General features: G+C 36.3%; 2 protein-coding genes and 1 pseudogene across 5 annotated transcripts; all 3 read left to right on the top strand.

Moving 5' to 3' along the window:
* Nucleotides 1-1,727: 1,727 nt before the first annotated feature.
* On the top strand, nt 1,728-7,167 carry LOC132171571 (uncharacterized). Of its 4 annotated transcripts, none has more exons than XR_009439047.2 (4): nt 1,728-3,053; nt 5,422-5,743; nt 5,984-6,037; nt 6,672-7,167. XR_009439047.2 is itself a non-coding variant. In XM_059582931.2 (2 exons), the coding sequence occupies exons 1-2, from the start codon at nt 1,866-1,868 to the stop codon at nt 5,440-5,442; spliced, it is 1,209 nt and encodes a 402-aa protein (XP_059438914.2). In that variant the 5' UTR covers nt 1,728-1,865; the 3' UTR covers nt 5,443-6,277. The 4 variants fall into 4 exon arrangements, 1 of the variants encoding a protein (XP_059438914.2); XR_009439049.2 differs by having other exon boundaries at nt 6,731-7,167; XR_009439048.2 differs by having other exon boundaries at nt 5,422-6,037.
* Nucleotides 7,168-7,364: 197 nt separating this feature from the next.
* LOC132169103 (uncharacterized) lies at nt 7,365-9,186 on the top strand. The gene has a single exon (XM_059580188.2). The coding sequence runs from the start codon at nt 7,783-7,785 to the stop codon at nt 8,959-8,961; it is 1,179 nt and encodes a 392-aa protein (XP_059436171.2). The 5' UTR covers nt 7,365-7,782; the 3' UTR covers nt 8,962-9,186.
* Nucleotides 9,187-20,302: 11,116 nt separating this feature from the next.
* LOC132169104 (monothiol glutaredoxin-S6 pseudogene) lies at nt 20,303-20,897 on the top strand (annotated as a pseudogene).
* The last annotated feature ends 5,020 nt before the right edge of the window (nt 20,898-25,917 follow it).

The following is a 25,917-nucleotide window of genomic DNA, read 5'->3' on the forward strand; positions in this document are numbered from 1 at the left end:
CGCTCTTTTGCTGATGTAGTGCGTTCAAAGATCGGTTCTGCCGTGAAACCTGCTGGGTTGACGTCGATGCTTCTGAGCCACCTGGATTTGTTCCCGGTGGCGGAGTGCTATGAGCCGGGGAACGGTGGTGAGGAGGTGAGAATGGCGATGGAGAAGCAAGCGAGGATGGTCATTCGGGATTCACTGAAGAAGATGAAGTCTGGTTCAGCGGTGGAGTATGGGTCAGTGAAGAAGTTGAAGAAGATGAAAGGTTTTTCGTCGTTCAGGAAAAAAAAACGCAAAAAGTGGCTTAGAGGAAGATAAGGGCAATATAGTCAAAGTTTGATGGTCAAAAGGTCAAAAGTGAACAGGGTCTGGGCCATAGCTTTTGCCAAACGAAGCCTTTAACTCATGTCTTGCCAATTCGACACAAATACAACATGTAGTTTTAAGATTAATGTTTAAGTTAAATAGGTTTAGATTATATAAACTGTTTAATAAAAGTGTCGTGTTCGAATTAACATAAACAAATTAGTAAATTAACCGGTTCACACCAACCCGAGTTGTTAACTCATTTTGCCACCCCTAGCATTAACCCGATGTGGCGACTGCCACGCACACTCTTCGTCCCCTTTTCCATGTTAATTTTCTTGGATCTAGCTTAGGTGCGGTAGTTGAATGCGGTAGCCCAAAACTGTACCATTTGGTGCAGTTTTGGGAAGGAAAAATCCAAAATTGAACTAAACGGTGCAGTTTTGGGAAGGGGAAAAAAACAGTTTTTTTTTTTAAAATATAATAAACAATTATTTAAGAATTAAAAAATATAAAAAACTAATAATTAAAAATATTAAAACAATTAAAAAAGTTAAAAAAACTAAAAACTAGAAAGAACTAAAAATAAAAAACTAAGGGCAGCCCCTTGGCCATTTAGAAAGAAACTCCAAGAACACCGACGCCATGTCATCTGGGTGATCCTTCGTCTCTTCATGACGTTCTTGCAGATTCAGTGCATGTTCTTTCTCCATCAGATCCATAAAATCTATGCCTTCAAGGGAAATCAGGGAGAGGTGAGAATCAGAGAAAGCACATGATAGCTTTCACCGGTGCCGGAATCGACGAAGATCCACCCCATGACCTTTGGGAAACACAACTCAGAGGCGCCATTTGTGAGTGATATACAAGGATTATAGATTGAAATGGGTGTTGCTGGTGGAGTGAAATACAAGGACCTCATGGTTTTTGGAGTTTGGGGTTTCTTTGAATTTTTCCTTTTGGCTTCCAATTTTTTGTCACTTTCTCGAGAAAGTTGGAGGAGATAATGGAAAGGCAAGTTAATAGATGAGATTATCGGTTGGAACTGCAAAGGATTGAATTTTTCAAATGGTTTTGGGGTGGCCGGCCACCCCACCCCTTTCATTTTTTTTTTTAAATTTTCTTTCTCTTCTATTTTTTTAATACTTTTAGTTTTTTAATATTTTTAATTTTATTTTACTTTTTCTTTAAAAAAAATTATTTGTTTATTGCCCAAAACGACCCCAAACTGGTTCGTTTTGGGCTACTGCATGGTGCGGCAGTTTTCAACTACTGCACCTAAGCCGAATCCAATTTTCTTTAGGGCTACTTCTCAAGGACCGTTTTTGTTTTTTTGAGTTTGAACTTGCGAGTTTTTTTTTTTTTTTTTTAATTCTACGCGAAGCTCAAACGCTTTTTAGTTTTTAGATTCTGAAGCACAGGAAGAATAGCTCAGAGGGCGCCATTCCGGGATGGAATTTTGACATGTTCAGCGTAATGCCAAATTGCCAATCCAACCCTCGAGAGGATCTCTTGATAAACAAGAAGTAGTCTGAGAGTCTGAGATTGAATCGGACAAACTCGGTGAGTCAACAATGTTTGCTCTTCTCTGTTCAAGACAGCTTCTATTACTCAAAAGTAGGAGGACCCAACTGGGGGTTTTTCAGCAAAATGCTTTCTTTATTCTAAAATCTTTCACATCGATAGGATTATTTGAATCTAACGAAACACAACAAGAAGAGAATCATTCTTTTACAGTGTCTTACCTCATAAACTCATGTGGGTTGTCCCCAAAATCTGCTATTTTAGCATCCCAGAGGATGAACTTTGAGAACCCGGAGAGACCAGACTCAGTGCTTAATCTTCTCAAAGAGAATGGATTCAACAATACCCAGATCTCCAAAATTGTCAGGGTACGCCCACTGTTTCTTTTATCTGATCCTGAGAAGACCCTTTTGCCCAAGATTGAGTTTTTCCGTTCTGTGGGGGTTTCGAGCTCTGACCTCCCTGTTATCCTCTCTTCAAACCCATCTTTGTTTTCAAGAAGCTTAAAGAATCAACTAATCCCCTGCTATGATTTCCTCAAGAGTGTGCTTCTTGTCGAGGAGAAAGTCGTTACAACTTTGAAGCACTCACCACGGGCTTTTCTATATAATGTGACAAATAATATGGCTCCTAACATTGCACTTTTAAGACAACTTGGAGTGCCTCAATCTTCCATTTCCTTCTTGGTAAGTCATTATCCCTATAGGGCGTTCACTAAGCATACTAGGTTTGTTGAGGTTGTAAACCTGGTTATGGAAATGGGATTCAATCCCTTGAAAATGATGTTTGTCCATGCAATCCAAGTGTTATTGAAGATGGGCAAACCGAAGTTGGAGTCAAAGTTGGAGCTTTATGAGAGGTGGGGTTGGTCAAAGGACATGGCCCTCTCAGCATTTAAAAGGAATCCAATTTGTATGCTTTTATCAGAAGAGAAGATTACGAAAGCAATGGACTTCCTTGTGAAAAAAATGGGTTGTCTATCTGCTAATATTGCTATAAATCCTGCAGTTCTATCATTCAGCTTGGAGAAGAGGATAATGCCTAGGTTTTCCGTTATTCAGATTTTAGTAGCCAAGGATTTGGTCAAGAATGATTTGTCCTTGTCGACTATCTTATTGCCTAATGAGAGGAGGTTTTTGGAAAAGTTTGTGATCAAATATCAGGACGATATTCCTCAATTGTTGAATGTGTATCAGGGTAAGAAGGATGTTCTGGAGGTAGGGAGTCAATCTGAGAAGGTATGTGTGGCTGAACAGTTGTAACATTTTGGCTTCCAACTTAATGTAATTCTTGAATTTTAATGCAGTTGCTCGTATAACATTTTATACTTATTGGATAAAGCATTTAATCATCTTGTATTGCTTTCACTTGGATATGTGATCTCGAAGACAACAGTCTCAAATATTGATCTGTGTAGTCACATATTGGGACCATAAATAAAAATGTAAAAGAGGGGTCTCCTTGTTATAAAGGGCATGAGTATTTTTTATGGTTTTAATTCCTGCTTATAATCTTTCTAGTATTATGGAATATCTTAGCTTGATTTCAAAGTGATTTTCTATCATGAGAATGCCTTTAGCTTAAGGCAGGCACCTAATGTGATTGATGCTATGTGCTCAAGACACTGGGCTGAAGGCTCTATGCCTTGCAAATTTACCTTCTTGTTTGTATAGAGAGACTGGTTTTATTTATAAGAAAATGGTCAGATCAATCATAGTTAAAGGAGGAGTTTCACAGGAGAGAGTGGTTGTCAAAGACTCAAACGACTTTAGCAGACTTGGCGGTCACTGATCACGATCAGTCATTTTTACTCTCACCGCTACAAATTCTTTGAAAATCTTCTCCATCTTGTCTAAGTGCTGAGACACGCTCGTCCCCTCTTGCATCTTGCTTGGAAAAAAAACCGTTGCCGAAGAAACTTCATGTTTACCATTGTCACTGACTCATACATTCTCTGTGGAGTCTCCTAGATTTCTCATGCAGACTCAATGTCTCCCACTGAAACTGGTACCTTATCTTTGACCACCATTAGCACAGCTTCGAAGAACTTTTTTTTTACTGTCCACAACTATAGATGCTGTTCATATGCTTTCTTTTTTTGTTTGGCTACAACAACATCACTTGATTGAAGAAGTCATTAGCGCCAGATCTGCGGGCTTCTCTTTTCTCAAGAATGAAAAAAAAAAAAAAGACTCCCCTGCTTTGCCCTATCCCTTAGACTGTGCGTGGCAGCACGTCCTTGGGACCGGCAATCAACCTCCCTGCAGACTGGTATCTCCCCTGCTATCCGTGGCTTCTCTATTGCTTCTTTTGCTGTGTGCTTCTCACTTTGATAGGTAGATGGGTTGAAATCTTCTCCCCATCCCCACCTCTGCTACTCTCTTCCGTTGTTGGGTTCCCATTGTTCCGTGAGAATTGATAGTTGGTTTCTGGGCTGTGCGTTTTGTTTGTCGTTTCGACTGGTTGTTTTTCCTTCTTTGTGTTGCTGGCCTTACTTGGCTGTATGTTGTTGGCTAGCTGCTTTGTTGTGTCTTTCCGTCTTTGAGGGGCTGTAGGGGGCTTTCTTGTGGCCCCAGTTTTCTCTTGTATTTTGTAGTTTCTTTTATCAAAAAAAAAAAAAATGGGTTGATATTTAAAATCAATGGACTCCTAACAAATATCAACGGAACGGAGGGAGGAGAGTGAAGCAGGCAAAATAGGTCACCGCTAGTAAGATTGTAGCTGTAAGGGCGTGGGTGGTGTTCTCAAAGTAAAACTTCCATTTCTCTTAACAAGTCATCCTAAAAGCGGGTGGAGAAATAAGTTGCATTCTTGAATCTTGAGAACTTCTGTATATAACTAGTTTTTCCTCCTTTGATCTTTATAAATGCAATTTTTATTTTTTGCTTGGGTGCATTCTTAAGCTTGTTGAGTTTGTGGTTTCTAGTTTTATTGGTACTGTTTCCTTTTTTTGGTTTTGTTTGTAAGTGCATCTTTTATTGGTATTCATCATATGTTGGCTTCTTCATGCCACTGTACTGAACTAAATATCTGCCTGACTGGATGATCCCAGTTACTGGATGAATTATATTCTTTTGACTAGAATCGTTGATCTTTCACTAAACTATTCTTTGAATTTCTCTTACATTATTTGTTTTTAAGAATACATTGTGTACTCTGTTGCTCAAGTACACAAAAAGTACAGCAATGATCTTCTCCAACAAGGAATAAGATGATTCCTAAGGGTAAAAAGTCTTTGACTGTAACCCTAAAAGTGAAAAATGTTAAGGTGTCATATGGTTTGGGGGAAACCTCAACTGAAGATCAAATGCAGAGAGTTGCAAATAACTCATCTTTTATCTCCAAGTGCTCGATTACTTAGTTCAACTACTTTGAATTTCTTATCTATTTGGTTACTTTAGATTGTATCCAAATATTTGATTTCCTTAGTTTATCATCATGTACTGCTTGTGTATGACTCTTATCAGGATCATTAGCTGTTTTATATCACAAATGTAACAAATTATAAAGGCAATAGACATTGCTCTGTTTTGGATAATTAACAGTTTCTCAAATTTTTTTTTGATGAATCAGTTTCTCAAAATTTCCTTATTCTTTTCTATGCAGGTTCCTATGCTGCCGCCTTAATTTTTTTTTTTTGGCTGACCAGCAACAACCACCACACTTCCTTCAACTATGGCACAATGCCACAACCGAAGTTTCATGGCACTACTTCTAATCATCTTCTTCAATCATTGGCATGTTGTACATGCTCGGAGTTACTTGAGAAGAAGTTTGGTTTCAAACTCCGGTTCGAACAGGAGAGGTACACCATGCTAATGTGCCTTGGAGAGATGATCAGCTAGTCTATCTCGAAGCGAACGCCCTGTATGGTAGTGGACATGTAGGACTTGCTCCATCTCGCCTCGCAAGTGACACGCAGGGCAAGGTGGTAGTAATTAAGACTGTATATGCATGTGGTAGTTTTAGTGTAGGTTTCATACTTCTTTACTTTCCTTTCTCTTCTTCTCATTCGACAAACTTTTCTATTCTCATATCATCCACATTGCAAATCATTGCCTCACTCCCTCTAGCCCTCTCAAGAGTGTAGCTTGGCTCTCATCGTTGTAGCTTTAATCTTCAATAGTTTCTCTCTCTCTAACAAGTTTTTCTAAATTCTCTCACTCAGGTGTAGTGTTTGACTCTCGTAAGCGCATTCCCCCGTAATCTGAGGTGCATTGTTGTGAGTATCTCCATTCGCTCCTCCTTATGTTGTGATGCAAATGAAGGATTAGATGAATCTTTTAGATTATTTTTTCTCCAAATTACCAATTGTATTAATATTTCCCTTAAACTACCAAAAAATGTCAATATCCCTCTTAAAGACAAAATTACACTTCAATTTTTTTATTTTTTATTTTTATTTATTTTAAATCATAAAATTAAAAAAACTAAATATTTAAAAAAAAAAAAAAAAAAAAAACCAAGGGGTTGGCCTTATTTAGCCAAAGGGTAATGCACCTTTGCATGGCATCTTGGTATATATTTGGGTCAAATTTCTTTGACATTTTATATAAAGGAAATTAAAGACTTTTGATGCTGCCTTTACACCTTTTTTTTTTTAAGGTTAGAAATGGTATACTCTTAGTTGTAGTAAGAGCATCATAGTTGGGGTGGTCGAAGCATCATAATTTTTATTAGGATAGAAATGGCATATACATTTTTTTTTCTTCTAGTTTTATTTTTTATAATTTTATGAAAGACATTTTTGTCATTATGGGGGACATTGATACAGTTGGTAGTTTGGTGATAATTTGAAAAGAGTACGTGAACTTTTTCCTTTTTTTTTTTTTTTTTTTTCTTCTTCTTCGTATTAGTCATTCAATTTAATGTGTGGAAATTTCATTTCTACCGTTCATATGGCTTCTCGGACAAGCGGTGACCGCGGTGCAGTTTGAGCAAAAATACTAATAGATGGTGAAGATGATCGGTAATGGCATGCCCTAGATGGGTGGTGCAGTTTCTCAAAAACGCTAACTACCTAAGGCGATAGAGAAGGCAGAGACAGTTATAAGGCAATAATCACTATTTTAGGGCAATGTACACCCCTAGTGATAATGTTGACAATGTCGAAGCACCTGAGTGTGGTAAAGCTAAAGCGACATAGAAGAACACGAGAATGCACACTTTAGATTTTTTTTCTATCTTCTTTTCCAATTTGTATTTTTTTGTATTTTATTTTATTTTTTATTTTTAAGAGCTTTAGTTCGATATAAGCTCAAGCTTGAGCACTCGTGTTAAGCTTAAGCCGAGTTAGAACTAGTTTGTCAAATGGATGGATTTTCAGTCTATACTTATTGGACTTTTGTTTAGATTTGCGTATCATTGGATAAATGTCGCGATATATGGCTTGTGAAGGCAAGACAACGTCACACCCAAACAAAGAATATATATCACTACAAATGGTATTCCAAGTAGAAATTTGTCCCCATATGTTTATCTTGAAGGCATCTCCCGTAGTATATTTTGGGAACTTATAAATTTATTTCGTCACCAATTTGCAGACGGATTTAACATTTTGGATCTCTAAAGACAAGATATGTCGCTGCAATACCTTTCTTCGTAATGTCATACGCGCGGTGGTGAAATAAGCTGTTTGTTAAGACCAATTATGAACCAGTAAACGTCGAAACTTTTCGTCTCAATGGCTACTTACATGTACGACATGCTGTCTGACACGCACAAACTGCATATCCGCTCAAACATGGAAACGGCGCGACCTTCATTCGCGGCAGATGCCTCACTTCCCCTTAAAGCCTCTGTTAATTTCTTCTTAGATTCTGAAGAACAGGAAGAATAGCTCAGAGGCCGCCATTCCCGGATGGAATTTTGACATGTCCGGCTTAATGCCAGTCCAATCCTCGAGAGGATTTCTTGATAAACAAGAAGTGGCCTGAGACTGAATCGGACAAACTCGGTGAGTCAACAATGTTTGCTCTTCTCTGTTCAAGACAGCTTCTATTACTCAAAAGTAGCAGGACCCAACTGGGGTTTTTTCAGCAAAATGCTTTCTTTATTCTAAAATCATTCACATCGATAGGGTTATGTCAATCTAGCGAAAAACAGCAAGAAGAAAAACATTCTTTTACGGTGTCTTACCTCATAAACTCATGTGGGTTATCCCCAAAATCTGCTATTTTAGCATCCCAGAGTATGAACTTTGAGAACCCAAAAAGACCAGACTCAGTGCTTAATCTTCTCAAAGAGAATGGATTCACCAATACCCAGATCTCCAAAATTGTCAGGGTACGCCCACTGTTTCTTTTATCTGATCCTGAGAAGACCCTTTTGCCCAAGATTGAGTTTTTCCGTTCTGTGGGGGTTTCGAGCTCTGACCTCCCTGTTATCCTCTCTTCAAACCCATCTTTGTTCTCAAGAAGCTTAAAGAAACAACTAATCCCCTGCTATGATTTCCTCAAGAGTGTGCTTCTTGTCGAGGAGAAAGTCGTTACAACTTTGAAGCACTCACCACGGGCTTTTCTATATAATGTGACAAATAATATGGCTCCTAACATTGCACTTTTGAGACAACTTGGAGTGCCTCAATCTTCCATTTCTTTCTTGGTAAGTAATTATCCCTGTGAAGCGTTCAGTAAGCATACTAGGTTTGTTGAGGCTGTCCACCAGGTTATGGAAATGGGATTCGATCCCTTGAAAACGGTGTTTGTGCTGGCAATTCAAGTGTTATTGAAGATAAGTAAACCGAAGTTGGAGTCAAAGTTGGAGCTTTACAAGCGGTGGGGTTGGTCAAAGAACATGGCCGTGTCAGCATTTAAAAGGCATCCAAATTGTATGCTTGCATCGGAAGAGAAGATCACGAAAGCAATGGACTTCATTGTGAACAAAATGGGTTGGCCATCTGCTAACATTGCTGTTAATCCTGCAGTTCTATTTTTCAGCTTGGAGAAGAGGATAATGCCTAGGTTTTCAGTTATTCAGATTTTAGTAGCCAAGGATTTGGTCAAGAATGATTTGTCCTTGTCGAGTATCTTAAAACCTAATGAGAGGAGTTTTTTGGAAAAGTTTGTGATCAAATACCGGGACGATATTCCTCAATTGTTGATTGTGTATCAGGGTAAGAAGGATCTTCTGGAGGTAGGGAGTTGATCTGGGAAGGTATGTGTGGCTGAACAGTTGTAACATTTTGACTTCCAACTTAATTTAATTCTTGAATTTTTATTGGATAAAGTATTTGCATCTTCTTGTATTGCTTTTACTTGGATATGTGATCTCCAAGACAACATTGTTAAATATTGATCTGTGACATCTAGTCTTAATTTCAAGCAGATGACCTGACTCACGAAGTCATATTTTGGGACATAAATAAAGAAGTAAAATAGGGGTCTCCTTGTTATAAAGGGCATAAGTATTTATTTTTATTTTTTAGTTTTTATTTTTTATGGTTCTAGTTCCTGCTTACAATCTTTCTAGTATTATGCGATATCTTAGCTTAACTACAAATTGATTTATATGATGAGAATGTCTTTAGCTTAAGGCACCTAATGTGATTGATGCTGTATGCTCAAGACACTGGGCTGAAGGCCCTATGCATGTAGCAAATTTACCTTCTAGTCAACCTACATTAGATCAGTTACAGGAGCGAGACTGGCTTGCCGACTACCCTGCTTTGTCCTGTCCCTTAGACAGTGCATGGCAGCGCGTCAGTTGGACCTGCAAATTGTGATCACCCCCTGCAGACTGGTGCCTCCCCTGTTGTACCGTAACTCCTCTGTTGCTTCTTTTGCCTGTGCTGCTCACTTTTAAAGGTAGGGATGGGTTGAGATCTCCTTTCCATCCCCACCTCTGCCACTCTCTCCCTCAGTGGGTTCCCATCGTCCTATGAGAATAGATGGTTGGTCTGCTTGTTTGGTATCTCTGAGAATGTTTTGCATTTTACTTAGTTGTGTTGGTTTCTTAGTAGTTCATTGTGTTTGTTGTTTCGTCTAGTTGCTTTTCCTTTTTTGTGTTGCTGGCCTTATCTCGCTCTATGTTGTTGGCTAGTGGCTTTGTTATGTGTTTCCCTCTAAGTTTGAAAGCCTTTAGACTAAAAAAAAAATCTAGTTTGTGCAAAAGGGTCTTCTTGGGATCTGCTAAAAGCCGTGTGGAGAGTTTCCTAACCGATCTGGAATGTTTGGTCTTGGTGAGCTTATGGTCCCTGACAAAGCTATGGAGCTAATCTGGTCTTTCTGGGTTTGAAAATGTACCTTCTAGGCCGAAAATTGCTGCTTCTAGGTACTGAATTTGCTTTATATGATCTTCTCTGGCATTATAACGAAAGATCTGTCAAAAATTGGATCTTAGTCTGGATTTGTCGGTTTAACAGTGGTATTGATTTGTATTTTTTATTGTATTGTGGCTGTTGCCTTTCGTTGTTTGGGGTGTGGATAGTTTTGGCTGTATAGTTTGGGAGGGTTGTATAGGCAGCTTGTATTTGACTGGTTGGTGTTGATTGTTTAGGCTGCTTGTGTTTGCTGGAGCGCTCTGATTTGATTGGTTGTTTCTGGTTTGGTTAGGCAGCTTGAATTTGGCTGGCCTTTTGGGTGTATTGTTGAGTTTGGTGAATGTGTTGCTTGTGTTAATGCAAAATTTACTCATCAAAAAAATAATATGAAAGACCCTAATGATGACTGTTGGTGAATTACATCTGGTTTGTTGGCTGCTGAGAAGTGTTTTACTTGGTGTAACCTAACACGCTAAAGAGATAGCAACATAGAATGGGCGATTTGGTGCACTGCAGGAACTCATTTGGACCGAGTTAACTTAGCTGAACATATTTGGGATGCTTCACATCTTTGGTCTGCATAATAAGTTTTGCTATGATAAACTCTTATCCATAGAATTCAATTAAAAACTCTAACAATCTCATTGTTTTAATTAGTAACAATCTTTAGAGAACATCACTCCAAATGAAAGGAAAAGTATTAGTGTTGAGATGCATCCTTGCTCTCACATTGGAGTGAAAGAAGCTAGTCTAGGATGGTTATTCTGCAATTTGGAAATTCGAAAGCCTTGAAGAGGTGAATGTGGTTAACTTCTGTAACTGGGAAATGCCATCCCGCCGTCCAGTTGGAGTTAAACAAAATCATATTTGTGTTTCAAACCCTATTGCACATGTGTTGTAGTGTTTTTTTACGGTGCCTAAGCCAAATCTTTTGAGAATATCGTTTCCATTGTGGTTTATTTTCAATTTTTCATAAATGAGCTCGAAATCATTAAGATCATCGGTTGCTAACATTGTGTGTTTATTTGTCCAATTTATTTTGTCAAGATCATCAGTTGAATAAAAGTTTTTTTCTTTTTAGATTAGATTAGATTAGATGATGCACAGCCACAACAGCTCGTATAGATAGATGCCTGCATGAACCTGTGGAATCCACTGACATTGAAATTCTTCTTGTCTTGCGGATGTATTGATGGCTTCTAGATGGAAATATGGAGGATACTTAGATTTTGAGAATAATAGTTTTAAGCAAATAATAAACATATTTTGTTCAAGTTTTCAAATACAGATTGATGTAGGGATCATTGTGCGGGACCACGAGGGAGGGATGTACACTTGAAGACGTCGGTTGAGTTGTATGTAGCGGAGTTTAGTCAAGATTTAAGGCTACAAAGTATCATTATGGAGGATGATGCGGTCCAAGTAGTGAATGCTGTGAAAGCTAGGGAATAGAATTGGAGTACATATGAATAGTTAGTGGAGGATACGCATGGGGTGTTGAATATGATGCAAAGTTGGCAGATTTGCCACACTAGAAAAAAAAAAAGCAAATTCTGCTTCACATGGTTTTTGCCAAAGCAAAAGCTAAACAATTAAACAAGTCATGGATAAAGTTTGGATAGAAGAGATTACCAATTATATTTGAGACATTGTTTTCTTAGGGAAAAAGCTTTAATTTCATGATGATTATGAATGAAGGATAATTTTTTTTTTTTTTTTTTTTTAAGAAAAAAAAAAAAAAAAGGGAAAAAGGAGAGAGCAAATTGTGCAAACTGCGGCTGAGAACCTTAATCTAACCAAGCTTATATGTGTGATGCCAGGAACTGTCTCCGTATTCTAGTTCTAGATATCCATCCACCATAGTTGACATTCCCATGCAACCAATTTGTCATCTATACTTTTTAATCCTCTCCTCCTCTCCCTAAATTTAATTGACTCAAGTTTTGGTTTAAAATCTATCTTAGATGTAGATCAAGAAGTGAACATAGATTTAAGTGTATTCATCCTTTGAAAACGAATATCAAGCTCAAAGTAGGGTTGGCAATTCATGACACGACTCATAAACCTGACATGAAATTGATAGATTAAAATTGAAGAGTTTGTACCGTTTAATTAAATGGGTTGAATTGAGATTGACCTATATAACCTTATACCTTATATATATATATATATATATATATATATATATATATATATATATATATATATATATCAAGAGAGGGGAAGATATATGAAAATAATTGAAAATAAAGCAGTAGAACCATCCATGTTGGAGGTAATTGCAATTAAAATAAACATGATGCAAGAATTTTCAGAGTAAGCACGAAATTGGAGCGTATAAAAGAGAGATGGAGCGAACTGAAAATAAAAAGCTTTGATTAATTATTAACAAGAGTACTTACAGATTCAAATGTAAGCTAGAAGTAGTGAAGTTACACGAGAGCAAAAAAGATTACAAGTAGAAAGCAATAGGATAGTTGCAGAGGGATTTCAGGTGTTTGGGTTGAAAGCTTCTGCCTTACAATGATGGGGATTGCCTCTTTTATAGGCAAAATCCAACGGGTAAATAAAATTTACATCAGAATGATTAACAATAAAAGTAAAGAACTGTTGTGTCGGCAGGTACTGTAGTGTCAGCAGACACTGTAGTGGTTACTGTAATGTCGGCAGTTACTATAACATAAACTGTGTCATGATGAGCTGGCAAATGTCTTCAGAAAAATTTGATAAATGTAACTTTTGAACGATGCCGCTAGGAAGGGCAAATGAAACGGTGCCACTGAGAAGGGCAAATGAACGGTGCCGCTGGGACGGGCAAATGAAATGGTGCCACTGAGAAGGGCAAATGAATGGTGCCATTGGGAGGGGCAAATGAACGGTGCCATTGGGAAAAGCAAATGAACGGTGTCACTGAGAAGGGCGAATGATCGGTGCCACTAAGAAGGGCAAATTATAAATCTTCAAGTCCTGGGTAATAGTTGTCAAGACTATCCCCAGGGAAACCAGAATTTCTATACCATTCTCTCATGGGGCTAAATGTAGCGTCAAAAGATGCATCATAATTTTCTTCTTCATCTTCATCAGAATTATCATTGAGAGATTCCAGAAGTGCTTTTAAAATGTATTTCTTCTCTTTTTACTTTGAAGAAGTTTTCTTCTTAGAAGAACTGGAAGAAGTAGCAGGGGCAACGTCCTCCTTTGGGAGGGGAAAGGAAAGTACTAGGAGTTATGAGTGTGGCAAGATTGCCAATGGTTAACTGTTTGGGAATTGGAGGAGCATGGATTTTTGGCAATTGAGCTAAATTTTTTGCATTATCAACGATATTGTCAATTCGTGGGTAATTATCCCACCATTTGACATACCAATGTCTCTCTAGCTTGTCATCGAGAATGTCATATTGCCATTTAATAATCCAAGGAATTTTGAATTTTTTCGCAAAATGCAGAATGTGGGGAAACTTGGCCCTACGTTCATCAGTATTGTAAAGATTCTGAAAGGATTTGAAAGCCTCAATAAGTTTTAATGGGAGAATATGAGGAATAAGACCAAACTTTATCCATCAATTAGAAAATCAGAGAGAGAGAGAATGCCTCCAAATTCTTTATCAAAACTTATGAACCAAGAGTGGTCAAACTTAGGATTTTGGAAGAGCATGAATTTGAACCAAGCATTAATATAGTCATAATAGCAAAACGGAATGGGGAAATCGTCCAATTTTCTGGGTTGCGAGGGATGTTCTCCCCATTCTTTTTCAAGAATGATTCTATCAACGTAAACACTGTGATAAATGAGCTTTTGGGGTTCAGTTTTACTGTAAATGGGTTTGAAATGAACAGACTTTGTCTGGAGCAAAATATTAGTGTAATATGAAAGATTTTTTTGAGGATGCTCAGGGATCTAATGAAATTGGGGAGGAAAATAGGAAGTAGCAATTTGAGTGGGAGATTTGATGTGAGATCGGTTAATCTCAATATGGAATAAATGTTCAGAATGAGGAAGAATGATATAAGCTGAGGCTTTATCGTATTTAATGAAAGGAACGGATTTTTGGGAAGCAATGACAAAAGGGTCATAATCAGAAACGAGAGCACTGGAATAAGTGGCTGGTGATCTGGGGCTAAAAGCTGAGAAACGGTTAGAGAGTGCAACAGATGAATTGGTGACTGGAGTAGTAATGACAGTCTCTGGTTTTAAGACCACAGACTTAGAATCAGTATTCTCCTTGTTCTTTTTGCTTGTCATGTTGGCACTGCAAAAATTCACGAGTGAGAAAATCTGGAATGGAGTTATTGGAGCCTTTAATGTATTCAATGTCAAAATAAAAAACGCTTCAAACAGCTTGCCATCTGGCAAAAATTTGTATTGATGAAATATTTTCAACATCTTTTTTCAAAATTTATTTAGCAGACTTACAATCAATGCGTAATAAAAACTTTTGATTTAATAGATCAGATTGAAATTTAGTAATGCATAAAACTACATAAAGAAATTCTTCTGATTCATCTTACTATGATTTTTTAACAACCTCAAGTGACTCTGATTACCATTCTGCTAGTGAATTTTCTGATAATGATTTCAAAATTGGTTGTAATGATTCTTGTTGCAAAAATGTTACAACTTGCAATGTTCTCACAAAAACTGAAGAACAAGAAAATTTGCTAATTACTTTAATTTCAAAAATTGAAAATCCTGAATTAAAGAAGACTACCTTAAAAAACTCAAGAATACGATGATTAAAAATGCTAATAAACCTAACAATACAAAAATCTCTCTTAATGAAACTTTGGAACGATTTTCTAAACAAAAATTCAAAAAGATTATTGTCTCAGATTTGCAGCATGAGATTAGTAATATCAAGAAAGAAATGACTAATTTAAAAAACGATCTGTTTATTGTTAAAACTGACAATAACGATTTAAGACAACAACTTTTAATATTAAAAATTCAAGATTGTTTTCAAGATCACAAATCTGATAATGATAAACAATCTGAGCACTCTGATGAAGCAGAATCTTGCAATAAAGTAATTTCCAATGAAGTCAAGATTATCAGTCTTATCAACAAGGTTGTTCCACCAAAATGGTATTCTAAAGTTCATATTGTCGTTGCCCTTGATTATAAGTTTGATGTTATTGCTTTGATTGATTCTAGTGCTAATTTGAATTGTATTAAGGAAAGATTAGTACCTAGTAAATATTTTGAAAAATCCATTGAAAAATTAAATTCTGCCAATGGAAGCCGTTTGCAAATCAAATATGAATTGAACAGTATACATGTTTGCCAAAACAATATTTGTTTTGATATTCCTGCTGTTCTTGTTAAAAATATGTTTGAAAATGTTATTCTTGGCCTTCCCTTCATTGCTATGCTTTATCCTTTCTCCGTTAATGTTTCAACTATTAAAATGAGTGTTGAAGTAAAATTCTATTTTGCTTCTAGATTTAAAATTGATATTAGTCACTTGAACCTTATCTCTGCTAAAACCAATCATTTAAAATTTTTGAAACAAGAAGTTAAATACAAAAGAATTGCTGAACAACTTTCTGATAAATTGTTGCAATCCAAGATTACATCTTTCAATACCCAAATCATAGATCTGGTCTGCTCTAAACTTCCTACTACCTTTTGGCATAGGAAAAAACACATTGTTTCTTTACCTTACATTAAAATTTTTTCTGAAAATAAAATTCCCACTAAAGCTAGGCCTATTCAGATGAATGCTGATACTTTAGATTTTTGCTAAAGGGAAATTGCTGATTTGCTTGATAAATGAATCATTCGAAAGAGTAAGTCTCCTTGGTCTTGTGCTGCCTTTTATGTTATGAAAAACGCTGAAGTCGAAAGGGGAACCCCTAGACTAGTAATCAATTACAAACCACTAAATGATATCCTAGAATGGATCAGGTACCCCATCCTTAATAGGAAAAATTTAGTCAGTCGTATCAGTGAGGCTTTAGTTTTTTTTAAGTTCGATATGAGGTCAGGGTTTTGGCAAATCCAAATTGATGATAAGGATAGGTATAGGACAGCTTTTACTACTCCTTGCGGACATTATGAATGGAATGTCATGCCTTTCGGGTTGAAGAGTGCCCCCAGTGAATTCCAAAATATCATGAATGATATTTTCAATCCCTTTAGTCATTTTACCATCATTTACATTGATGATGTTTTGATTTATTCGAAATCTGTTGATGAACATTGGAAACATTTGAATTCGTTTATAGAAACAGTAAAACATAATGGACTTGTCTCTGCTAAAAAGATCAAGCTTTTCCAAACCAAATATATATATATATATATATATATATATATATATATATATATATAAAATGAATGTCACGCTTAAAGTAGGGTTGACAATTCTTGACACGACTCATAAATTCGACATGAACTAAAAAACAAAATCAACAGATTAAAATTAAAAAATTTAGACCATTCAATTAATTAATGACATTCATCCATATCTCGATACAAGTCAAACATAAATTACGCGCTATAAAAGTGACCCTAGGCGGTTGCCCTGGCCCTTTGCTTCATCTTGAGTCAGTTATATGGGAATTGATCCAACACAAGCATTTAGATTATGAACTTTTTCTTGGCTGCAGTACGTGGCACTAATATATGGTGCTTGAAAATTACGTGAAATATCTTTTTATATATATACGCATAACTTGGACATGATACGCCAACAGAACAAAAAGAAGAGAGCATATCTTTAATTTCCATGATGTAAGTGACGATATATCCAAAGACGAAAGTGACCCATGAGGATTAATTAAAAAGATTCTAATAATTAGAGATAATAATGTTTAATTCTAAAACAAATTCACTTTAACTCTTGAATAAGGAATATATTTCGGTTACTAACTATTTATTGCACGCGCAAATTATGTAGAATTTTTTATTTTTATTTTTTATTTTTATGATATATATGAGGTGACATCATTTTGGAGATGCAATTAGGAGCTATATTATATTATTATATTACAATAATATTAACTTAAGCTTTTGAGGTCTTAATCGCTACCAATATATATTAACTTATGTTACTAGACATTTTAACCTTAATTAATTACAATTAGTATTGAAACGCTGACACGAATAGAATGATTTTGAAAGTGAAAAGGAATTTTCTTTTTCTGTAGGACCTAGTCGACATAGCTCTCCTCTTTGTTTTTTTTGTTTTTTTTTTTAATTTAATTTAATTTTTTTCTTCATAAACTACCACTCATGTATCACTTTTTCTCTTAAACTTTAGCTAATTAGATTATGATTGGGTCTGCTGCGGAAAATAGAGCTTTTAAATATAGAGTTTTTGTCAAAAGCGCTTCTACTGAAAAGCTATTATACGTTTGATAACTTAATGTCTACAATGCTTTTTTAAAGTTATTAATATTTGGTAACCAAATTACGAAAGTCCTTTTAGTTGCAAAAATGATCATAAAAGACATATAATATTATTGAGAATAATAAACACTTGCATAAAATATATATAAAAAAATGAATAAATTAAAAGATCGAAGTAAAAAAGATTGAATTAAAGAAAAAGGAATTTTTATAAAATAGAAAATGGCATGTGGCGTGTGCAGCCGTGCAGGGGGCTTGGTTTCCCCCTGCACATGCCATGTGGGGGGCACATGCACATGGCATGTGCAGGGGGGAAACCCCTTGGTTTCCCCGCAGCACGCGTGGGTGAAACCAAGGTTTCCCCAGCCGCGCGTGCTGCCACATGTCATGGCTTGTCCCATTCAAATCCAAGGTTTTCTCAAAAAAGCACAACTTTTCTTCTCAATTTTTTTTTTTCTCAGCCAAATTGAGGGTCAATTCTCTCTCTCTCTCTCTCAGTCGTGATGTTCTTCATCTAATCCGTCCAAGAATCCTAATCTCTCTCTCTCTCCGTCATTATTTTTGTAGTCGTGAACTCCAAACCCTCGTCTATATTTCTCTTTCTGAACCCCCAAAACCTATCTTGAAGCTTGTTCGTATATTAATGGCAGCCGAGACCCAAAAAGAGAAAGTGAACTCACCTCAAAATCCGTTCTCAATTTCCCAGAAGGGTTTGCACGTTGTAGCACTCAAATTCGCATAAGACGACCTAAAGCATAAAAAAGAAAGAAGCATATATATCAGTATTTTTGTAATTACATGAAATCGTTTTGGATATTTTTGATAAGGTGTGATTTTCGTTAAACCAAAATTGCGGCGCGCATTGAGGGTTGGAAGCGCGTTTGTAGAAAGCCTCAAATTTGAGCTTTGGACCAAACATAGTTCTCGGCTTCTCAAGGAGAAAAAATGCTTTATTAAAAGAAATCCAAACAACCAATTTTTGTCTTGAAAGCATGTTTTTGAATGCAAACACACTTGCCCAACTCGACCGTATTTTGAAGTTTCAATATTAATTTGTCCTATTGTCTAAAAATGGTCTAACACGTGTAATATGTAATTGAAATAAGGGTAAATTGTAGAATCACAGCTCTACTATTATTCTAGAGACATGTGCTATACATTCTCCCCGGAGTTCTTAAATCTTATATAACAATTAGAAAACCAATTTCTATTAATGCTAATTTATGAAGCAATAATAATCGTATGGTAGCTGTTGATTCAATGACCGGTAAATTCGTTTGGCATAAATAGCAAGCCTTTTTTTTTTTTTTTGTATTAATCGACAATCGGATGCCAATAATGCACTTTTCATAGAGAACCACACATGCATGCATGAATGATAATCACATAATAATATATATTAATTATATAATAATTAAGCTTGATTTGCCCACAGTTTCAGGCACTAATCAGAAAACACAGAATATCTTAGCAGCATGATTTCTTCTTTGTACGGCTATTCCATGGATTTTCATGGCATCAGAGCAGATCTTACCTTCTCTTTTTCTTTTCAAAACTTGTCCTTTTTTATTTTTTATTTATTTATTTATTTTATTTTTGTCTTTCCATTTGGCTTTCGGTTTTGTTGAATTGATGGTCTGGCCGGATGCGAATCTTGCCGTGGGAGAAAACTTAATTCCACCGAAGTGGATAAACCCTATGCCAACATTAATCCTACCAAGCAATTTCCTTTCTCCATCTGGCCATATGCTCCAAAGTAGATGAAGAGAGAGAGAGAGAGAGAGAGAGAGAGAGAGGTTCTATGATTTTTTATTTTATTTTATTTTTATAAAAAAATTAGAAAAGAAAACAACAAAGGAAAAAGTTCAACTTACTAAAATCAACTAGCTAATTAAGGGCCCTAACATATATAGTTAATTATATTCATTTATTACACTAGCTAACTTGATGTGTTTTAAGTGATTTTTCATGTTAGTCACTTAAAAAAGCATAAAACGAGAGCCTCTTAAAACGTGTTAGTTCTGCCGATATGAAATAAGTGTGAAGAGTAGTGTTGGGGAGAGAAACACCATGGGAGTCAAACAAAAGTAAATTAATATACACATTAAGACACCACTTCTAACCCAAAAGCCTAAACTAATGGGCTTGGGTCCACTTAAGTGTATTAACTACTCTTATTCTTTATATTTTCTCAATGTGGCACACAAACCTTACAAGTGCATGCACAACAAGTAACATTAATCGTTGACTAAGAGCATGTTTGGAATTGCGTTGTGAAATAGAGACTTTAAAGTCAAAAAGATAATTCTAGAAAGCAGCTTCATTTTTAAAGTTTTTTTTTTTTTTTTTTTAGAGTGAAAAAGTCGAAAAAGTGCTTTTGAAATTTTTTACTAAACATGTTAGTTTTTTGTTTGGACAACTTTTTAGGTATTAAAAGTACTTTATATATATTAATTAGTTTAAAGGAGAAGTTTGGCATTGATCAGGAATGCACAATAATTCCCCACAGTTGGCCACATTTTGCATGTTAATATTCTATATATATATATATATATATTTTATCTAATTCATGTTAATATTCTGATATACAACTTGTCATTCCATGACAAATTAACCTTGACGTAACCAATATGATGGTTGGATACATTTACATGCTACTATATATGCAACTTGTTATATAATACAATGTGCGAAAAGCCAACTTCTGTCATTATCAAGTAATCATAAAGGGCTGGTCATTTGGGAATCCCATATCTTTTTGTACATTTTATTCTATCTTTAACACATTCCAATCCTAACCACACTAGACCAGGTTCTATAAATAGACATTAATTGCAGTAGAAGCTCCTCACAGCAAAGCCTTCAACTCACTTCACAGATATTGCTTCTTAACACACTAGCTCACATTTCGAAAAAACCTTTCAATTTTCAAACCTTCATAACATACAATGGCTGGTGCTGGGATCATGGATTTGGTGGCTGGCAAGGCAGTGGTGATCTTCAGCAAGAGCTCTTGCTGCATGAGCTACACTGTCGAGTCACTCATTCGTAACTTCGGGGCAAACCCTACCATTTACGAGCTCGATCAGGTTTCAAATGGACGGCAAATCGAACGGGCACTGCTGCAGCTGCCGGGATGTCAACAAAGCACGCCGGCTGTGTTCATAGGGCAACAATTCATTGGTGGCAACAAAGAGGTCAACAGCCTCCACCTGAGGAATGAGCTTGTCCCATTACTCATAAGTGCCAGAGCCATATGGATTTAGAATGGTGGCCGGAACTGATTTCTGCATGCATCCCGCTAATGCTAATTAAGCAGCTACAATAAGTGGTCTTTTCGAAATCATAAAGTTTTTAATAGATGATAGTTTATAGAGCCTCTTAACCTTTTATCTAAAGAAACACTATTTAGTAGACTGCTATATGATTGCCATACAACTGACAGTCATCTACTAAATAGTACGTGTTAATCTTCTATATATTTTGTATGAGTAGAACTACGTTCAAGAGGAACTATAAGTACTCTTACCCTCATGTATTACAATATATATACTAATGCCTATTTATTAGCTTCTTGCTTTTGAGATTCCTATCCTTAGAAATATGGATTTCCTTGACGATATATATGATATACCCAAGCAATGTTCACTCTCTTGATGATTTGCAGAAGAAAACATGATAAAAACTTTCATCAAATGCTCTGATATCAGTAACTTAGTCGTACACTGTTAATGCAAATCCACAGACCATCAAAAGTATCTGTTCAATCATAAACTGCATTGACACTTGATGATTTGCAGAAGAAAACATTATAAAAACTTTCATCAACTGCTCTGATATATCAGTAACTTAGTCGTACACTATTAATGCAAATCCACAGATCATCAAAAGCATCTATTGAATCATAAATTGCATTGACTCATCGCATCATCCCCAAAGACAAGAATAAACGTACGGAACAGTGAACCAGTGAGGAGTAAAGAAGAAAACAACAGCTCAAGCACAAAGCTGCCTTCATCCACCGGGGTATAATTATGTGAAAAGCATTCAAGGAGAAAAGTTACAAAAAAGCAGTCTTCTGGGATATATAAGAAAAATTATTAGTGTTAATATTTTGTTAATATTTTTCTCGTATCATCTTACAAATTAATCATTAGATTTGTGAACTTATGTGGATCCCATATAAACCAATTGTAAAACCTCACAAATCTAATAGTTAATCTATTCATGAATTTGTTAGAGAATATGAGAAAAATATAGGCAAATTATATATATATATATATATATAGAGAGAGAGAGAGAGAGAGAGAGGAGAAAGAAACAAACCAAGAACTCAAATATGTGATGCCAAGAACCGACCTCGCTTTTACAATATTCTAGCCTTAGCATGCATCCACCAAAAATATTGACATTGCCCCCCTTATCCACTTTATGTAGTACCATATATACTTTATCCCATGTGTGCCTTATATTTGCAGAATAATTTTGGTACGTAGATGGAGACAATGCTTACAAAAAAGTGATGGAGAAAAAACTTTGCAATTAAATGTTGTTGATATCTATTGGGAACCTCATCTAGAGTACTCTTCGTACTTGATTGTGTTTTTTAGTATTCAGCAGTTTTTAATGTTCATAAACCTTTGAGAATTGTATTCATCTAGTGTCTTTTTGTTTTACAGTTTTAGTTGTCCCAAGTTTAGGGGTTACAAATTGTCTTTCATCATCTTATATTTTTTGTAAAACGTTTTTAGTATATTCTAGTGTTTGGCCCTAGGGGGTGGCCAGGCCACTTGGTTGGGCCATGGGGTGGCTCTGGCCACCCTAGACCGGCCGGTCTGGGGTGGCCGAAGCCACTCAATGGCTCAACAGGGTGGTCCGGCCACCTAGGGCCAAACTAAAAAAAAAAAAAAAAAATTAATGGGGTGGCCCTAGGGGGTGACGGGACCACCCTCGTGGGCCATGGGGTGGCTTCGGCCACCCTAGATAGGCCGGCCTGGGGTGGTCGAAGCCACCCCAGGCCAACAGGGGTGGTCCGGCCACCCCCCTATGGGTTGGCCGGCCACCCTTAGTTTTTTTAAAATATTTTCTAATTTTTTATTATTTTTATTATTATTTTTTAAATCTAAAATAATATTTTATTATTATTTTTGGTTAGTGAACATGTGTCCTATTTATGGCTTTAGGATTTTTAAGAAGAAATCCTAACCATAAACTGGATATTCTCCAGTCCAAATTGGACTGGAGAGGATTTAATTTATTCCCTCCCCTTCCCCCATGTATATCCAAACCATGACCCAGATACTACCTCCTTAATTTCCCGCAAGCACCAAACCCCACAGGAGCTACTACTGTTAAAGTATTATTTAAATGATTAAATTTATTCATTTCTATCAACTTAAGATTTTGGGATAACACCCCATAAATATTTTTTTTTGAAAATGATTTACGTGAAATTTGTTAATTTTATGATAAGATAATTCAAGAAATAAGAAGTCTTTTACTAATATAATCTACTAGCTAGCCTCTAATATTCCATTATCAAATATATTATCATATATAGCCAAGTTGAAAAGTTAGTCGTGAACGATTCTCCCCTTGGTATTCAAAGTTCTTTATCCCTACAAGCATCCCTTTCATCCTACTCTATCTTCCAACTTGTTGCAATCTCAATTCCCCCAAGTTTAGTAGGAAGATTTCTATGTATCCAAAGATTTGTTAGATATTGTAGATCGAGATCGAGAAGGGTACTTATGTTCAACTCCAAGATAATTCCAACTTAAGCAAATGACAAGATAAATTTTGAAAGAATTTTTGAAGCATCCACATCAAAGGAAGCATAAAAAGTTTGACATGTTGCCTAAGGAATGACAAAGTAAAAATCATGCATATCCTTAAAGGAAGAGGCGCTCAAGACAAGGCCATCCCACAAATTCGACCTCCTAACATGAAAATTATCCCCATAGATAGTCAACACCATGTAACTCCATTTACCGTGCACATTAACCCTACAATGAGTAAGAAAATAAATTTGAAACTCCTACCTATATGAGTGTTAGTCTGTCAGAGATGGAGTGCCTCAATCTTCCATTTCTTTCTTGGTAAGTAATTATCCCTGTGAAGCGTTCAGTAAGCATACGAGGTTTGTTGGGGCTATCCACCAGGTTATGGAAATGGGATTCGATCCCTTGAAAACGGTGTATGTCCTGGCAATTCAAGTGTTATTGAAGTTAAGTAAACCGAAGTTGGAGTTTTATAAGAGGTGGGGTTGGTCAAAGAGCATGGCCGTGTCAGCATTTAAAAGGCATCCAAATTGTATGCTTGCGTTGGAAGAGAAGATCACAAAAGCAATGGACTTCATTGTGAACAAAATGGGTTGGCCATTTGCTAACAATGCTATTAATCCTGCTTTTCTATTTTTCGGCATGGAGAAGAGGTATGCCTAGGTTTTCAGTTTTTCAGATTTTAGTACCAAAGGATTTGGTCAAGAATGATTTGTCCTTGTCGAGTATCTTTAAACCTAATGAGAGGATCGGAGTTTTATGGAAAAGTTTGTGATCAAACACCAGGACGATATTCCTCAATTGTTGAATGTGTATCAGGGTAAGACGGATCTTCTGAAGGTTGGGAGTCGATCTGGGAAGGTATGTGTGGCTGAACAGTTGTAACATTTTGGCTTCCAACCTAATTAAATTCTTGAATTTTTATTTTTTTATTTTTTATGGCTTTAGTTCCTGCTTACAATCTTTCTAGTATTATGTGATATCTTAGCTTAGCTACAAAGTGATTTTATATGATAAGAATGTCTTTAGCTTAAGGCACCTAATGTGATTGATGCTCTATGCTCAAGACACTGGGCTGAAGGCCCTATGCATGTAGCAAATTTACCTTCTAGTTGTTAGGGGTGAACACCAATTTCAGATGCTCAGCGGAATTAATCTACTCCTCTTTGTGCATATTAAATAGTAACACAATAGCAAAATAATAATCAAGCAAACCCACAAGCAAAACACCAAGATTTTTACGTAGAAAACCCTCCAATGCGAAGGTAAAAACCACGGAACCTAGTCCAGTTAAATCTTCCACTATCAACAATAATGAGTTTACAATTTGTCTTCCCTAGAGAAATATCTAGAGGTTATCACCACATCAAGAATACATGCATTCTTGGATTAAACATAAAATCATCACCCTAAAGTGGATTCCAACAAGAATAATGAAAGATCTCACCAAGTAGGTATTAGCAACCAAGCGATTGGAGAGGAATTCCAACGATCAACACCAATCAATACGTAGCACTCGTCGTCAGGAGCAACACTCTAAAATTGCATCAAGATCGAACCACAAACGACCTTCCAATCTCTGACGGATGTGAATAGGCGAAACCCTTTTTTTCTCCTTTTTCTTTTTCTTTCTCTCCCTGCACCGCACTGCTTCTTTTTCTTCTCCTTTTATTCTTTTTGTCTCACGTGTTTCACTTAAACACACTCACCATGTGTTAGAAGTCTACTACAAACAAAACTCTTTGTTTTGTTGTAGTCCTTGTGGTCCCCACATAAGAGGGACCACCCAACACTAGTAAACCTACATTAGATCAATTACGGGAGTTAAACTTTACAAAGCGAGACTGGTTTGCCGACTCCCCTGCTTTGCCCTATCCCTTAGACAGTGCATGGCAGCGCGTCAGTTGGACCTGCAAATTGTGATCGCCCCCCTGCAGACTGGTACCTCCCCTGTTGTACCGTAACTCCTCTGTTGCTTCTTTTGCGTGCGCTGCTCACTTTTAAAGGTAGGGATGGGTTGAGATCTCCTCCGCATCCCCACCACTGCCACTCTCTCCCTCGTTGGGTTCCCATCGTCCTATGAGAATAGTTGGTTAGTATGCTTGTTTGGCATCTCTGAGAATGTTTTGCATTTTACTTAGTTGTGTTGGTTTCTTAGTAGTTCCTGTAAGAAATTCCATTTAAAGTATGTCCCTTATGTCACATATATTATTGTAATTATAAAATATATATAATTACGGTGTTCAGTAATTTATTCCAATTAAAGCTTATTGTGTAAATCAAATATTCTGAATTAAATTACTGATTTAATTCTTGTAGAACAAGTATTTGATTTCAATCAAATATTCTGAATTAAATCACTGATTTAATTCTTGTGGAACAAGTTGATTTAATTAAAGATTTTATTTTTGTGGAATCAATTAGCTGTATTGATTTGATTTTTATTCCTTGATGGGAGGAATAATTAAAGTAACAGCTCTAATTGAGGGTCTCCTGACCTACCTATAAATAAAGCCCGTGTATTCCATCAATTGGCACTCACTGGTAGGCATAGGTCAGAAGAACCTCTCAATATTTTTAGTTTTAGTTTGGTTGCTGTGGAGTTGTTCTTCAAGCCGCTTAAGCAAAGCAATGGCCGGAGGTACATATATATTAAACTATTTTCGCTGCTAATGTTATTGTTAATTAGCATTTAATATATATTGAATTCTTAC

Source organism: Corylus avellana, chromosome 1, assembly GCF_965113065.1.
Source record: "Corylus avellana chromosome 1, dhCorAvel1.hap1.2, whole genome shotgun sequence".
Taxonomy (NCBI): domain Eukaryota; kingdom Viridiplantae; phylum Streptophyta; class Magnoliopsida; order Fagales; family Betulaceae; genus Corylus; species Corylus avellana.